The sequence below is a fragment of the Papaver somniferum genome, chromosome 5, assembly GCF_003573695.1.
Source record: "Papaver somniferum cultivar HN1 chromosome 5, ASM357369v1, whole genome shotgun sequence".
Classification (NCBI taxonomy): Eukaryota; Viridiplantae; Streptophyta; class Magnoliopsida; order Ranunculales; family Papaveraceae; genus Papaver; species Papaver somniferum.
Genome location: NC_039362.1, coordinates 161,365,866 through 161,383,022, shown reverse-complemented (window position 1 = coordinate 161,383,022; position 17,157 = coordinate 161,365,866). Strand labels below are relative to the sequence as shown.

Sequence of the window (17,157 nt, the reverse complement as noted above, 5' to 3'; positions counted from 1 at the left end):
CTAGGAGATCTTCTACTTATATCTCCTCGTCAAAACTATCTCACTAAAAATCTGGCTGTTATAGTTATTTTTCAAAATTTAACTGGAGAGGCCAGAATCTTATACAACCTTTTGATATCCTTCAGTTAGAGAGAACTCACTTAAATTGTAATGATAACTCTAATCATCCGGTGCTATAGTTAGCCCGGAACAGTACAACATTGTTGGGTAGAGAGGTAGCTCGGTTTGAGCAACCTTCTCTTTTTCTTATAAAAAAAAATCAACGAATAATAAATGGGTCAATTGTATCTTGCCTTCCGTGCAATCTTAATACCTTGTTCTGCACAGTGAGATGTTTCCACAGTTAGGGAGATCCAATTTGACCGTACCTATTCTGCCAAAGTAACCTTCTGAAGCCCGATTTACCACCGCTGACAGGAACGGGGTATCGGTAATTAAAAAAAAGGATTGAAGCATGCTGTCACTTCCATCTTTCTCCTGTTTCTAATTCTTTCTTTCGTGTCGTGGTGTTTTTCTTTTTTGTTTTTCCTTTTCGAGAAGAAGACTTCAGAAAGAAATCTATTTATTCAAAGATCTCCACATCCTGTCGAGTCAAAATTCAAGCAAAGAAAAAGAACCTCACCAAGGTATTTTTCCTTCACACTTTCAGGGAAGAATTTGTAGAGAAACCACCATAGTTGGAGGGAGAATCAAATTCGTCAAGGGAGCAAACCCCTCAATCTGTTACGATAAATCAACATTTTATTAGGTAAGTTTGATTTTCATCTCTCGGCGCTTGATTCCTTACTTAATTTTATATCTTTACAAACGAATAATTATATTAGGGAAAACATTACACTGGATTTTTCTTAATACGCATCACAATTCGTTTACTGTAATTCAAATAATTAGATAAATCTTAATGTATTATGGGTAATGTTGATAGTCTTTACGAGTGATCTACATCTTTTTAGAAATATAGAGCATCAAAAACATACCAGATCTTAGAATGTATGCTTTATGATCAACATTCTACGACTTGCTTGAGATCAATAATCATGCATTAGAACGGCTAGGCGTAAGTGGTTATAACTGTAGCGGCAACACTCTATCTGCTGACGAGTTCTCTTTCATCACACTGATGGAGGATGTTGGCAGGTGCACACAGTGTGGTCGATTTGTAATCTCAGGCTCCTCGTAGTCACAATAATTAGCTCTTCTTCCTCGAACAGTCCTAAGATCTTCCAACAGTCCTATAGAATAAGAGTTGCTTCACTCCAATGGGTCATATTCATTGTTTCTTTCTTCAATAACCACTCCGTTGATTTATAAAGCATATAACCACAGTTAGGGAATATTGTAGACCGTAAGAGTTTCTGAAGGTTACTTCTTTATGTTTGGTGGAATTTCAAACTGCTATACGTGTTCGTAGTGGTGTCAGCTTGGTTCACTTCACATACTATGTTTTATGTTTTCACCTTTAACTTGTTTCTATATAATTTTTCTCCTCATACAAAACCTAGAAGTAACCTTGTTGCGCTCTTTAGAGTTTTCTAATACGCCTTTTTGGATTGGTCCAGTATGAAGCAATTACTGGGAAGTTGGAAAGTATTTTAGGCTTAGATGTCTGTTACGAACGTTTCATTATTTTTAGTTTGAAATACCCTGAAATCATGCACATCTTTAAGCTACTAGCTGTCTAGCCCTTGAAGGGATTTGCTTAACTAGTTTTTTCGTAAGGAAGAAAAAGTGCTCTTGGGGCCACTTTAACATTTGTCAAGCATCCAAACTCTTGCTTGATAAATCTGAGTTTCTTGCTTGAAGCAGTAACCAGCTGTAGAAATTGTACTGCTAGCTGTTTCGGGATATTTATAGGTTGTATTCGTTCGTATCTGAAATGTTTTACAATTTCTCCCACTAGCACCATGTCGATCTATGTTGCATGTAAAAACAGTTACTACATTGTTTCAGAGCATGTAATATCGCACTTTTGATCCTTAGTTATGCACTGCAGCTCTTAGGAAGCTCTTTGGTGTTTCTCAATAATCAAAGTCAAGCGCACGTGAAACTGTGATGTTTTGGACAACCATCTTTTAAGTCAGTGCTTTAGTATTTACCCAAGTTTTACAACTTCGTCTTGCTGAACTTTTTTCTTGCATATACAGTACATGCACAGCTATTTTCTAGATACTTCAGAATGCAAAACGGGAGGCTGCCTGAGGAATTCCCTCAACGTAACCCAATTGGTAAAAAGAAACCCAAGTTAGAGACAGCTTTTGCATTGCAACAAGGAGAAGAGAATCTTAGACGGGTCCAAAACCCATTCCCACAATCAATCAAGTCGCAAAAGAGTAAAAGGAAAGTGAAGATGGAAGTTTCCCCATCGCCACAACAACCTGAGAGATCGACGTCAGATTCTTTGCCTGATTCTTCACAATCTGGAAATGAGTATCGAGCATTGAGGCGGAGGTATTTACTGTTGGAGGAAGAGAGCTTCGGGTTGGGAAGGGAACTGACAGAAGTGGGAGTTGAGGTTAAAAGTTTGGAGGATGAAAAGCTTGCACTGTTGGACCAGCTTGTTGTGTTAGAAGGTCTTATTGGTCCATCAGAACTGCAGCATAGACTACCTCCACCAGTATTGTAAGTCTAATTTTAACATCGTTATTCTGCTGTATGTGAGCACTTGCCCTAAAATGTTTACTTGTGGTCATGCTTCTCGCGATTGACCTTAGTAATGGTAAAAAGTTATTACATCTAGGAATATTGTTTGGTTCCTGTTCTTTTCCGTTCATTTTTGTTGATGTTGCCCGTATCCAGTTGTAATTCTTTCATGCTGAAGCACGTCAATGGTCTTACCAAACTGAAGTCCACAGACGATTTTCAGTGAGTTCAATCAACCACACAATCGAACCTGTTCAACAACCCAGATGGAGTCTTTCTGGGTTCTCTTAGTTTGATGGATCAACACCCTAATCACGCTTTAGCAGGATACCCGTCTGGCTGATTGTGGGTTAAATATAAACATTACATTCCAAACCGTCACTAGCCAGCAGTAATGGTTCAGTCCATTGAACATTTGTTTTGTTTGTTAAAACTATTTTGCGACGGTTATTATGGATGGGGGACCATAACACAACATTATCCAATAAAAAGGCATGACAAAAAATATTTTAGAAATTGTGCATTTTTGCATGCGCCATAAGCCTGGAGCAACAGTTGCAGAGCGGACCAACAATTGCAGAGCGCACCAGCATTCATCCATATAGTAAATGAATATGAGTTCCAGTGCTCCTCCACAACCACAACGCCTTTAAGAAAACAGAAAGTCAATATTATAAAAGTGAGGATTTCGTTTTCGCTTTTTTATCATCAACTCGTGATTATAAAATCTTTTTCAGATCCCAGCTGTTCTATGGGTTGCAGCCTTATTTTCTGCTAAAGTTGAAGATATCTGGAGTAAAATTTATGATTTTTCTAGTATTCTAGACAAGGAGGTGGTAACTAGAACACCTAGTTACTGAAATTTCAATCATCTAGTGGTAGTAATATTTCTGATGCATTCATGTTTTCTCTTTACGGTTAAGACAAAGTTTCAGTCTTTGTTACAGTGAAGTTTTGTCTCTTATTCTTTAAGTGCTCCGTTCTAACCAATGTCAATTCTTCCCATATATAGTGTCCTTATTTGATCATTGTATGTTGTATTTTATCGAAATCAATAATCTCGTCGGACCCATAACCCATTTCATCTTCGCTGTAATATGCTAACACTGACAAAAACAATTCCAACGAAAGAAGGCAGATTTTCTACTCGACAATTACATAACCAATGTATGAAACAAAGAACATAGACTACTTAGTCTAGTATATATACATTGCTTCTACATAATTTTCAATGAGCAAAAATGAATTACAAACATAAAAATTTGGAAAAAATTACAGTTTTATTTTCACTTCAATCCTTTGTTTTAACGTAATAACCCGGTGTTAGAAGATTTAACCCGTACGATCAATGGGATAGTTGCTCTAATCTTTTTCTTCCTCCATGTTAAGGACCCAAATGTATAACCTTTTGTCGGAGCAATGACTTCGAAATTCACCGTAAAACTTAATTTCTGTCCATAGCTTTTGAATATCAGAAACCTTGGGAAAACAGTAGTTTTTGTTCCAACAGGAGAAGAAACTATTGCTTTGTAAATACTTATTGGCTTCCCCACATTAGTTACTGTTCGTTTCACCGAGTAATTTGTTTTAAGATTTGGTACTGTAATTGATGGGTAATTCAGTTCTGAAGCTGAGCTGAAACTTGTCTTATTGCATGTGCTATTGTCTTTTGTGATTACACGTAGTGATTCCTCGTCGTAACCAATCGAGCACAAGAAGTTTTTGTAATCTACTGGTTCTGCATCATAGACTAGGCCAGGATTCAGGACTTTCGCAGGGTCCACAAATCCTGCACCGTAATCGAATGGGTTACCCTTCCTTCCCGACGGATCCACTGTTATGTGCTTGTTGTTTTTGTTCAGCACAGTCGCTGCATTTCCATATCCCAATTTCAGATTCTTGGAAAAATTTGAAAAAAAATATGAACATTGCTTCATTGCTGGAGAAATAGATAGAGTTTGGTTTTACCTGTTGTCATGATGGCAGATTTAATAGCAGAAGGAGACCATGATGGATGTACAGCTTTGACCAAAGCTGCAATGCCTGTAACATGAGGGCAAGCCATGGAAGTTCCAGAAATAATGTTGAAATTCAATTTTCCGTTAGCTGGAGACCAGGCAGCAAGAATATTCAATCCAGGAGCTGTAACATCAGGCTACAAAAGAAAACAAATTTATCAGAACAGAAAAAACGATTGGCAGAGAGAAAAGGATGCTACTTATAAATTCAGTAGGCCCGTTATTCCACTGTCCAGATTCTCATGTGATTTTTACCTTCAAAATTGCTGGGGTCAATGCATTCGGGCCTTTCGAGGAAAACGATGTGACTCTTGGAGATGATTGGGATCCTAATACTGTCTTTGCACTGAAAATCCGTGCAGTCGGCTTCCTGTAAAATGAATTATTCAACAAAAATAGCCTTGGTAGATGTTGTCACGTAATTGATAATACAAGTCTGTTTATGGAGAAAGCGGACCGTGAATGATTTGCGTATGATAGTATCTTCTCTCCGATGTGTGTTCCGACGATAGCCGAAGGAATTACAAATGGAATGGCTAGACTCTTGTCTTCTTCATCTATTAGAATCATTCCTACTGCACCAGCTTCTTTAACCACCACACTCTTTGCCAGCTTTGACTCCGAAGAACCTTCAGCATGTCGGCATATAAGAATTTTCCCTTTAGCCGTTGTACCATTCAATGAACTCTCTAAACAGAAACTGAAGCAAATATTTATAACAAGAAACAAAGTTAAAAATCATCATAAACAATATCAGTATCGCCGAATTACCACTGTTTTCTTTTCCTTTACCTAGATTGGTATGGAGTGAAGTATCCGTCATTAGCTTCCGAAGCATCTAAAAGTGTTGTGGAAGTGTTCATTTCTGAAAGAGTTAGACTTTCTCCCTATATAACATAGTAAGAACTGGTTAGAATGTAAGAAATTAGGAATAACTCTTCGAGTAAATGTAAATCTGAATTACACTACCGTGAAGTTAGACCCGTTTCCTAGCAAAATGTCAGAAGTAAAATCCCTGTCAGTAGAACTAGCAGCAATAGTAATCATCCACGGAGCAAGATTTGAAGCAGAACCTTGATTTCGTTCATTTCCAACAGAAGAAACGACCAAAATACCATGACTAGCAGCATGGAATGACCCAATAGATATTGCATCATTGAAATAATCTCCTTGAGGAGATTCAGGGCCAAGAGAAAGAGATATAATATGAACACCATCTTTAATTGCATCATCAAATGCAGCTAATAAATCGATATCATAACAACCGGAATCCCAACATGTTTTGTACACTGCAATTCTAGCCATGGGTGCACCTCCTCTAGCTCCTCCCTGAGCCAACGACCCTTTATAATTCACATTTTCTACGTAACGACCAGCTGCAGTCGAAGCAGTATGACTACCATGACCAGAACTGTCTCGTGGTGAATTGTAATTCTTTTTCATTGGATCTTCATTGCTTTCAACCCCAGTTTGATAATACCTTGCTCCGATCACTTTTCTGCATAATGCATACGTAAGAATCACGACATTTTCTTCGATTCTCTAATATATTAATGTAAGAGAATTCCATGAGAAAAAACCTGTTACAGAACGAAGAATTGAATCCTTCATCCGCTTGACATTTTCCTTTCCATGTCCGGGGCACAGGAGGCATACAGTGATCACTGAAACTAGGCGATTCTGGCCATATTCCTGAATGTTTCAAAAAAAATTATCATCACAGGGAAAAAAACAAAAAGCATTAATTGCTCTGCCTCGATACGGAATCACCGATAGAAAACTAGATAACAAAAACTACAGCTACGGGGATTGATTTAGAGCCACTGAAACAGAGAGTTGAGCCTTTCAGTAACTACTCATGTTTAACCTTAGCATGCTCTGTTTTAGCAACTTAAGATTAATTTCTTACCTGTATCAATAAAACCAATGATGATGTTTTCTTGATTCTTGGTAGAATATCCAGGTATTTCCATAGATTCATCATCAAGAATACCCATGTAATCCCAAGAATGAGTAGTATGCAAAATTCTTTTCGTATTACGAAACACGGAAACAACCCCGGGCATTCCTATGAAGTTTTGTAAAGCACAACACACTAATAAGTTTGAATCAGAGAACCAAAGACTAATTCAATTTGAGTAAAATTCATTATCATACTTACTAGCAATTTCTGAAGCTTTTTCCTCTGTTAATTTTGCTGCAAACCCTTTAAAGCCATGAACATAACTATAAACATGAGAAGCTTGGGCTTCTTCATGACTGCATATACAATTCAATGATTTAACATTAAACTATGACATAACACGACACTTTTCTGTAACAGTACTTCAAATTTAGTACTACTGACCTTCCTCCATGAATTTGAGCAAGTAATTGATGGTTTTGTTTCAAAATATCTTCTGGGGTTTCTTCATTTGTTTTACTACCCATGTAAACAACACATAGCTGCCATAACCCCATGAACCATTAGAGGAAACGGAGAAATTAAAAACTGAACTTAAAACTCAAAACTTAAAACGGAGACACATGAATATGAATTACTCACCTTTGAAGCAAAACAGTACTTGATTTCTGCAAAACCAATAAACAAAAACAGATGAATATAAATTCTTCTGTAATTCATTGTATCCATCTTCAAGTATTATCAATCAGTGAAAAGAGAGAATGAGATTTAAATAAAGAAAATGAGGGGTAAAGAAGACTGTTAATAACAAGTGTTTTAAATGTTACTGGGTTTGTGACACGTGCCACTCTGTTCTATCCAAGCCCAAGGACATCATCTTGGACCGTAATCAAACAACATTTCATTGGATGTGAACTTGTCACCCTATAGGAAAATCAAAGGGTTTAAGAGAGTGAGAAATGTCAGGATTTTCTTAGGGAATCACTGACAACCGCGGAATAACGGATCTTGAGATATTATGATGAATAATAAGTAAACCAAGCACAAGCAACTATAATAATATGAGAAAGATAAATCAACTCACAAGACACAAGATTTATAGTGGTTCGACCAATACATACAACTTGTATGTATTGTCTACATCCACTTTGAGCCGCACCAACTCAAATCCACTATGAAGAAAAACGATTACAACGTCGTGTGAATCCCAGCAAATCCTTGGTTACACCGCAACAACTACCCGAGACGATAACCTTGTCTCTTGTTCCTCACCAATATGCTCTCACAACGAAACCCTAGATTTAGCCCTAAAATATATACAAGAAATCTCTCACCGATCTCTTAATCGTTTTCAACACAATACAATTCTACAAGGCCTAATTACCTATTTATGTAGGTTACAAACTTGACCACCAAGAATTATAACCGGTTTAGGAAACCCCTTTCCTAAAATATCACGGCTAACTTTAGGAAGTAATTAATTAGTCTTCAATTAACTAACAATCTCCCACTTTGAAGATTCATTTATTGTCTTCAATTCTCCTTTTCTTCAACTTTGGATTGACGGTGCTAAAACATCTTCATGTCAGTGCGGCTCCCCTCCCAGATCCTCATTCTGAGAGACCAACTAAAGCCTTGCAGAGCTTTAGCTTGTCTGATGTAACCCCCTTGGTAAACATATCCGCCGGATTCTTCGAACCAAGAATCTTCTCGAGCTTCAACTCTCCTTCTTCTAAGAGATCCCGAATGAAATGATAACGAATATCTATATACTTCGTCCTAACATGATAGGCTGAGTTCTTGGCTAAGTGTATAGCGCTTTGACTGTCGCAAAACTGAACATTATCTCGTTGTTCCTTTCCAAACTCATCTAACAAACCTCGTAACCAAATAATCTCCTTGATCGCTTCTGTTACTACTACGTACTCCGCTTCCGTAGTAGACAATGTTACCAACTTCTGGAATCGTGAGTTCCAACTCACTGCACCTGACCCCATAGTATAAACATAACCGGTCGTACTTCGCCTTTTATCTACATCACCTGCGAAGTCTGCATCCACATAACCCCTCAAGATAGAACCACCTTTTCCATAACACAATGGTATGTTTGTGTTACCTCTCAAATACCCGAGAATCCACTTCACAACTTCCCAATGTTGTTTTCCTGGGTTGCTTGCATATCTACTCACTACTCCTACTGCATGTGCAATATCCGGTCTCGTGCACACCATAGCATACATTAAACTCCCAATCGCCGAAGAATATGGTACGTTATCCATGTACTCCTTTTCTTCATTTGTCTTCGCACACTGCATACTTGAAAGACGAATTTGACTTCCAAGTGGAGAACTAACTGGTTTAGCATTCTCCATATTGAACCTTTTCAACACTCGTTCAATATAATCAGCCTGACTAAGCATAAGTACACCCTTAGCTCTGTCTCTTATGATCCTCATACCAAGAATCTTCTTTTCTTCACCAAGATCTTTCATAGCAAACTCACTTGCTAATTGTTTCTTCAAATTCTCAACTTCTTGTAGAGATGTTCCGGAAACCAACATATCATCCACATACAGTAATAATATGATGTAGTCGGAACCGCACCTTTTGAAGTAACAACAATGATCCGCATTACACCGTGAGTAACCACCTCTATGCATGAAGTTATCAAACTTCTTGTACCACTGTCTCGGGCTTGTTTTAAACCATACAAACTCTTATTTAGCTTGCACACCATCTCTTCCTTGCCTTTTACTATGAATCCTTCTGTCTGCTTCATGTAAATTTCTTCATCTAGGTCACCATGAAGAAAAGTTGTCTTTACATCCAATTGTTCAAGGTAGAGATCTTCAGAAGCCACTAGACTTAACACTACTCGAATAGTAGTCATCTTCACAACTGGATAAAATATCTCGTTGTAATCAACACCAGGTTTTTGCTGGAAACCTTTCACAACCAACCTCGCCTTGTAGCGAATATCTCCATTTGCTTCAGACTTCATCCGATAAACCCACTTGTTATGCAACGCCTTATTACCTCTTGGTAATTTTACTAACACCCAAGTTCCATTCCCCTCAAGTGAATTCATCTCATCTTCCATAGCAAGTTGCCACTTGCCTGAATCATCAGCCGCTAGTGCTTCTTTAATATCTTCAGGTTCACCACCATCCGTAAGTAATAGATAATTCAGAGCATACCTTGGGTTCGGTTTCAGAGTTCTTGACGATCTTCGTACTTCTTGTGGAACTGTAGGAGTAACTCCCACTGCAGCAGAAGTCCATTCACCTTGTACTTCTCTGCCATTAGCAACACCGTGCCCTTCTTGTACCACACTTTTTCCAGAAACATCATCAATATCGATATACAACTCCTTATCGACGTTGCTTGATCCAACATATTCAACTTGTGTTTTATTCCTGTCCTTGTACAACTCATTCTCATTAAAAGTGACGTCTCTACTTCTAATAACTTTTTGATCCTCGTAGTCCCAAAGTTTATACCCAAAAGCGTCATTTCCGTAACCTAGAAATATACACTTCTTTGCTTGAGCACCTATCTTAGACCTTTCACCGGGACTAAGATGAACATAACCAACACAACCAAAAACTTTCAAATATGAAAGATTTACCTTTTTGACGGTCCAAACCTCCTCTGGTATCTTCATATCTAATGGACTACTAGGTGTCCTATTGATTAGATAAGCAGCCGTCTCTGTTGCATGTTCCCAGAAGGTCTCGGGAAAACCAGACTGCAACCTCATGCACCTAGCACGTGCATTCAACGTCCAATTCATACGTTCTGCTACTCCATTCTCCGGTGGCATCCTTGGAACTGTTCTCTCCAAACGAATTCCATTTGTAGCACATAACTGTAAGAATTATGTCTTGTCATACTCACCACCGTTTTCTGACCTTAAACACTTCAACTTCAGACCCGTTTCTGTTTCAACCAAAGCTTTCCACTTCTTAAACACTTCATACGCCTCGAACTTATTCTTCATAAAGTAAAGCCACACCTTCCTTGAGTGATCATCAATAAAGGTGACATAATATTGGAACCCGCTGTGAGATGCAACATCAATTGGTCCCCATACATCAATATGAACCAAATCAATTTTCTCAATTATCAAGGCTCTGTCGCCTCTGCTGAAACTAACCCGTTTTTGCTTTCCAAGAACACAGTCTTCACAAAAACTCATATCAACAGACTTCACCTTAGGCAGATATCCTCCCGAACATAAAATCTTCATGTTCTTCTCACTCATGTTCCCTAATATTCTATGCCATAAGTTAGTGTCTTCACCACTAGTAGTCACTGCTAAAGTAGTTCCATCTGAAGTCCGGTATAGAGTACCGACTCTAACTCCACCAGCTAATACCATAACTCCTTTCTTCACTTTCCAATTGTGTTTCGTAATCACAACTTCATAGTCATCATCACAAACTTGGCCCATGGATACCAAGTTCTTCTTCAAATTTGGAACGTGTCTTACATCCTTCAATTTCCATGTCGAACCGTTGACTTTCAATATCACATCACCCAAACCAATGATGTCGCATGCTTCACCGTCACCTAAGAATACTTGGCCATAGTATCCTTCTTTATAAGAGATCATAATACTCTTATCACTCGTTGCATGGAAAGAAGCTCCCGAGTCTATAATCCAAGACTCATCTTGCTTGTCCTCAGAGAGTAGTAGAAAACCTTCCGTAATCACCTTCTTGTTATCAACAAGGACCTTCACCGGTTCCGCAGCTGCAACTACGTTGACCTCTTCTTGATTACCTTTGTTTCCACCATTATTAGCACCTTTATTTTCTAGACAATCACGCTTGAAGTGTCATACTTTCTTACACGCCCAACAATCAACAACACCTCTAGTCCGGGATTGGGATCTTCCCCTAGACTTTCCTCTAGACTTCCATCTAGATTTTTTGTTGTTGTTCCTATTTGAACTCCTGCCTCTATCTTCTTTTTGCAAACTTAAGGCCGAGATTGAAGCACTAGAGCCATAACCTTGTTCTATTCTTATTTCCTCTTCAGCGATCAACCTTAGCTGCACATCATCAAGCTTCAACTTCTCGCTCCCTGCGGAATTGCTAATGGTTGTCCTTGCAGTCTCCAAACTCTTTGGTAATGACGACAACAACCGTAAAGCTTGAACTTCATCATCAAAAGTAATACTAACTTTTGAAAGATGAGAAATAATCGATGTAAACTTCCCAAGATGTGCTGAAATCGCTTCGCCTTCTTGCATCTTCAGATTAAATATTTGTTCACACAACATAATCTTCCCCGAGGCTGATGACTTTTGCTACAACTTTTCAAGTTTATCCATAAGATCCTTCGTACTAGTTTTCTCTTGTACTTTATTGTAGACTTACTCCGTTAGACATCTAAGGATCACGGCTACACACTTGCGATCAAGAGTTGTCCATTCATCGTCTTTGCGTGCTCCCTTTTTCGCAACTCCACCCAATGGATCAGCAAGGTCTTTCTCATATAGGTAGTCTTCCATCTGAGACTTCCAAAACGCAAAGTTCTTCCCATTAAAAACTTTAACCCTAGCTACCTTACTTTCGTTATTATCACCCATAACTCCCACTCCAATCGTACTACGATAAACCCTAAATCTCTAACCCGATCTCTGATACCAGTTGTCAGGATTTTCTTAGGGAATCACTGACAACCGCGAAATAACGGATCTTGAGATATTATGATGAATAATAAGTAAACCAAGCACAAGAAACTATAATAATACGGGAAAGATAAATCAACTCACAAGACACAAGATTTATAGTGGTTCGACCAATACATACAACTTGTATATATTATCTACGTCCACTTTGAGCCGCACCAACTCAAATCCACTATGAAGAAAAACGATTACAACGTCGTGTGAATCCCAACAAACCCTTGGTTATACCGCAACAATTACCCGAGACGATAACCTTGTCTCTTGTTCCTCACCAATATGCTCTCACAACGAAACCCTAGCTTTATCACTAAAATCTATACAAGAAATCTCTCACCGATCTCTTAATCGTTTTCAACACAATACAATTCTACAAGGCCTAATTACCTATTTATATAGGTTACAAACTTGATCACCAAGAATTATAACCGGTTTAGGAAACCCGTTTCCAAAAATATCACGGCTAACTTTAGGAAGTAATTAATTAGTCTTCAATTAACTAACATGAAAGAAACTTTGGTGTTATGATTGAGTAGTAAAATCCCCATTACCTAGAGAGTGTTAAAACGTGAAGGATATTAAGGAACGTTCCTTGTAGAGCAACCAAAATACAAAAGGAAGAAAATCAAACACAAAGTACCCAAAAACATGTCACAAACCAACCTTGATATGTATCTCCTTAAAATCATGGGAGGTTAGGTTACATGGATTAAAACAATATGCCCTACTCAGAATACGTAACAGCCATTATGTGTTTTCGACAAGATTTGTTTTTTCCGATTATGCAAAACATCGGTATGTAGAACAGGTTTAATAGGTTTTTTCTTACTTCATCCCAAAGGAGAAGTTCAATTGTACTAGAATACAATTCATTTCCCACACTTCTGTTAAAGTTGTATGGGTTTATCAACTTTTAAACGATTTGAAAATTCTTACTTCCTTACCTCCTGAGCTCAGGTATATGATGTCAGTTCTATGCTTTGGTCACCAAACACAGGTTTCTCTATAAGGATGAAACGTTTGGCAATGGATTTCATTTTGTCAAATCTCTTCTCCAGGCAAAATTTTAGTACGTTACTTCCTTACTGAAGGATCATACACACGTTAGATAGTACCGATATTGTCCCTACTTTCACCACCTTTGGCCAGACAGGTGTGGGGTTTTAATCGAAAAGGCCTTGGTACTATGTAGGGAGATTCCACACCTTATTAGCCTCTACCTAGAACTTCGCTTATCCCATGTGGGACTAATCTTATGGGCTTGGGTCGAGCCAAATCCCCAACAATCTCCACCTTGGCGATATCCAAGCTATCTCACCAACTGTCGTAGTACGACCACCGTTATGCAGCATATTGATTGGAACCACTTAGGTGTAATATATGCCAAATCAATCTACCGTACACAATCGTCATCCGTATACTACCGTCGAACCTGGTTACAGTCAATATGCGCCCATGAGCCTTGGACGCCACTTCGAGCTTTCTCCACCTGAGTTAGAGAGGGAGACAATATAACTCCACCATGAGCCCTAGCTTCGGCTTGCCATACTCCACCCGAGTTAAAGTGTTCCGCACCACCTAACTCCACCTTGCGCACCTCATCTTTCCTTGGGGTTGACATCCATAACCATTCGATCTCTTAGTAGCCCTAGCTATGATACCAATTGTTGGGGTTCAGAGCCATCTACGTGCTAATCTTGCGGAAACATATTATCTAACAAGAAAAACTTGATCTCTCGGATTGCTCCATGAACCTCACTACGATCTAGGATAAGAAGAAGAGAAATAGAACCACATAGATGCAAGCCATAAACAAAGCAACAAGAAGTAAAGTACTCACGGATTTAACGTGGTTCAACAATATACACAATGTGTGTAATATTGTCTACATCCACCAAATGGCCACGTCCTCTTTATTCATTATAGAATCACCACTGAGAATTACACAATTGATTGACTAAATCAATCTATCGACTCACCACAACGTGACCGAACATAAGAACTCTCACAAGCACCCTATAAGATCCAAAGTAGCATCTTCACCCATACGAGATAATGTTTACCACATTATCTACCACAACGAGGCGATCTTCTCTGCACACCCTGATATAAATTATCATGGACGCCTATAGCTCAACACCAATAATCTAATCCAACACCACCAAGATGATCTTCTCCTTAACAAGATGTCTTACTAACATCTCCATATGAATACTCCATAACGACATATCTTCCAACATCGATAAGTATCCCATAAACACCATAATGATGTACTCCTTCCACCATTAGGTCTCTCACATAACCACCTCAATAGGTGGGATGAATCCCTCACATCTCTACGAGATTTACATTGAGGATTCCATGACTAAAACACTTAGCCTAGACCTCCTTATATCAAACTTGGTTCCCAAGGAAACCATGGTCAATTAGGAAACCCATCTTATATATGGAAGTTGTCCTAAACTAGCTAAGTTTACCAAACGAATCCATTCCAGAATCTTCTAGAACTTAGCATTTTCTTTGACCTAAACTAGGAAACTCGCGTTTCCTAACAATTCTCCACCTCGGATCATGCATTCATGCATGAGACGATCAACTGTTATCCCTCCATCTTCTGAACATCGATTGCACCATCACTGGTTGCCTACATATCCTCAATGGGAATCAAACCGAAATATAGTTCACCCAAACTTGTTCCGTAGAACCTCCACCAGAAGAGAGCAAACCAAACTTGAACTTCACCAACTCAGACTTAACAATCCAACCTACCGGTGATTTTACAAATCTCCACCACGGTGAAAAATATGACAATCTCAACAACTATCATCATATGATCACCCGTTATGCAACATCTTGAGAAAATACACCTTACTCCTTTCTGTTCACAACTCCATATTGATTGACATCATTCTGCGTATATTGCATGCCTATTTAATCAGATCATACACGATCGTTGTCCAATGATACCAATCGAACTTAGTTACAGTCATTATGTGCCTTTGAGCCTTCGCTACCTCTTGAAACTTGCTCCACCATGAGCTCAGATCCATATCGGCCTACCTTGTTCCGCTTAAGTTAATGTTCCGCTCTTCTAAGCCACTAACTCCAAGTTGCGCACCACATCCGTTAAGGTTGACATCCATAACTACTCGATTACCAAATAAAACTACCATCATATCCTCCATGCGTCTGCCTAAGCATTACCTTAGCAGAACTATAGTCTTCATCTTCGTCTCTAAACTCCAACCGAGTCAATTGATTATTTAAACAACTGATCACATACTTGCTCCTTTCCACGAGCATGTCCACCAAAGCGAGTTAACGAGATACTTTGTGTTAGTTTGTAACAAACAAACCTTTATGTTAGCTTCCAAGAAACTAACCATATTGTATGTACCAAAGCATATTGAGCATGACCCTAACTGCGCACCAAATACAACCAATCCACGGATCATTGCCACTGCGTGCCAATCTCGAGCTCATCTCTATGAATCTTGCTTTACAAGCCTATCTCCGATTGAATCATGATTCTACGACCATATTTCCCCAATTGAGTTTTACTCCTTTTAAAAAAGCTCATCATATCTTCAACCATTGCATACATACCAAACATGTGTCCAGCTTCACAGAGACTTCGACAGCTGACTCACCAATCTTCTTCTGCACCACTTCAGCAACCTCAACGGGATTTGACAACAATGTCCATTTTACGAGCTTTAACATAATTGTCAAGATAGTCTTTTATCAATTTCTTAAGCAAGCATGTAGTTTCGACTTCATGACAGTCAAACCACAACACAATCGGACTCGGATAAAACTGTGACCATCGTCGAAGAATTCACTGCTACCCTCGTAACAATGCATAAAGTCACACATTCTGTCTTGTGCATATCCCTTTACTAATCTTGCTCCAAAACATACACCAACGTTCAAAATCTGATAATCCATCATTCACACAAATACCCAATCACACCCATCCATAATCTGAAACCTTTGGTAACTTCCTCAAGATCCAAGCAATTCAAGACGCTATTGTGTTTACTTTCTCATGCTACGTAGAGAAAATAACTTGACGGAAACTATATCGTTGCTGAACCAAATTTCTCAATAGAAATCTTTACCTTCATCTCCACAGGCTCTTTCCCTATTGAAATCAATTTCAATAACTATAGTAGATGAGCAAACCACCAAATATTATCATTGCTATAATGTAGTTCTCTCCAACAGAAAGCCTCACACTGATCATCAGGAAATCAAATAGACAATGGATAATAAAGGTTGATGGAAAAACACGCCGAAATTGTAGCCCACTCAAATTCATGCACCGTGTTTTCTCCAAGTAGTATGTGCTAGCTTCCTTAGCCACACCACCATACACATTGTAGTATTGTATCTTTATTCTTTAAACTCTTGAAGTGTCCAAGCGATACCTTTTTAATTCCTCACAATGGGTCTTTACCAAAATAAGAACGTATCCGCAACACAAATAGACCAACCTGTTTCTCACAACGGTCTTGCACTTCAACTAGCTCCGATCGACTTCAAATGGTGTATAAAAAACAACTCTTCGATTGAACGTCATCGACAAGAACCAAAATATCACAAACTATCTAGCTTCTCCATCGGAAACAGTACGAGAGAAACTCCAGAAAACATTGTTCAGCCCGACATAATGTCAAACTTCAACACAGATAAACGAACCTTAATAAATTGTGTCGACAAACTGCTTCTTATACAATAATAAGAATCCATAGATCCACCACAAACAATATCACATCTCATCCAATGATCCATGTCCTGCAACTTATTTGTAGCCACATGCTTCAAATACTAAGACTGAAAATCAAACTCTTCACAACTGGAACATATTGAACCCTGGCCAATGGTCAACACATCCAAAA

At 38.6% G+C, this 17,157-nt stretch overlaps 2 protein-coding genes across 2 annotated transcripts; one reads left to right on the top strand and one right to left on the bottom strand.

The window, feature by feature from the left end:
- Positions 1 to 285: 285 nt before the first annotated feature.
- On the top strand, positions 286 to 2,769 carry LOC113278040. Its single transcript, XM_026526986.1, has 2 exons — positions 286 to 748; positions 2,145 to 2,769. The coding sequence occupies exon 2, from the start codon at positions 2,177 to 2,179 to the stop codon at positions 2,621 to 2,623; it is 447 nt and encodes a 148-aa protein (XP_026382771.1). The 5' UTR covers positions 286 to 748; positions 2,145 to 2,176; the 3' UTR covers positions 2,624 to 2,769.
- A 1,039-nt stretch (positions 2,770 to 3,808) lies between these two features.
- On the bottom strand, positions 3,809 to 7,327 carry LOC113283430 (cucumisin-like). The gene is made up of 11 exons (XM_026532682.1): positions 7,204 to 7,327; positions 7,006 to 7,103; positions 6,820 to 6,917; positions 6,568 to 6,726; positions 6,239 to 6,350; positions 5,628 to 6,156; positions 5,451 to 5,545; positions 5,116 to 5,358; positions 4,914 to 5,028; positions 4,609 to 4,795; positions 3,809 to 4,510 (listed from the first exon to the last, which is right to left on the bottom strand). The coding sequence occupies exons 1-11, from the start codon at positions 7,288 to 7,290 to the stop codon at positions 3,945 to 3,947; spliced, it is 2,289 nt and encodes a 762-aa protein (XP_026388467.1). The 5' UTR covers positions 7,291 to 7,327; the 3' UTR covers positions 3,809 to 3,944.
- Positions 7,328 to 17,157: the final 9,830 nt, after the last annotated feature.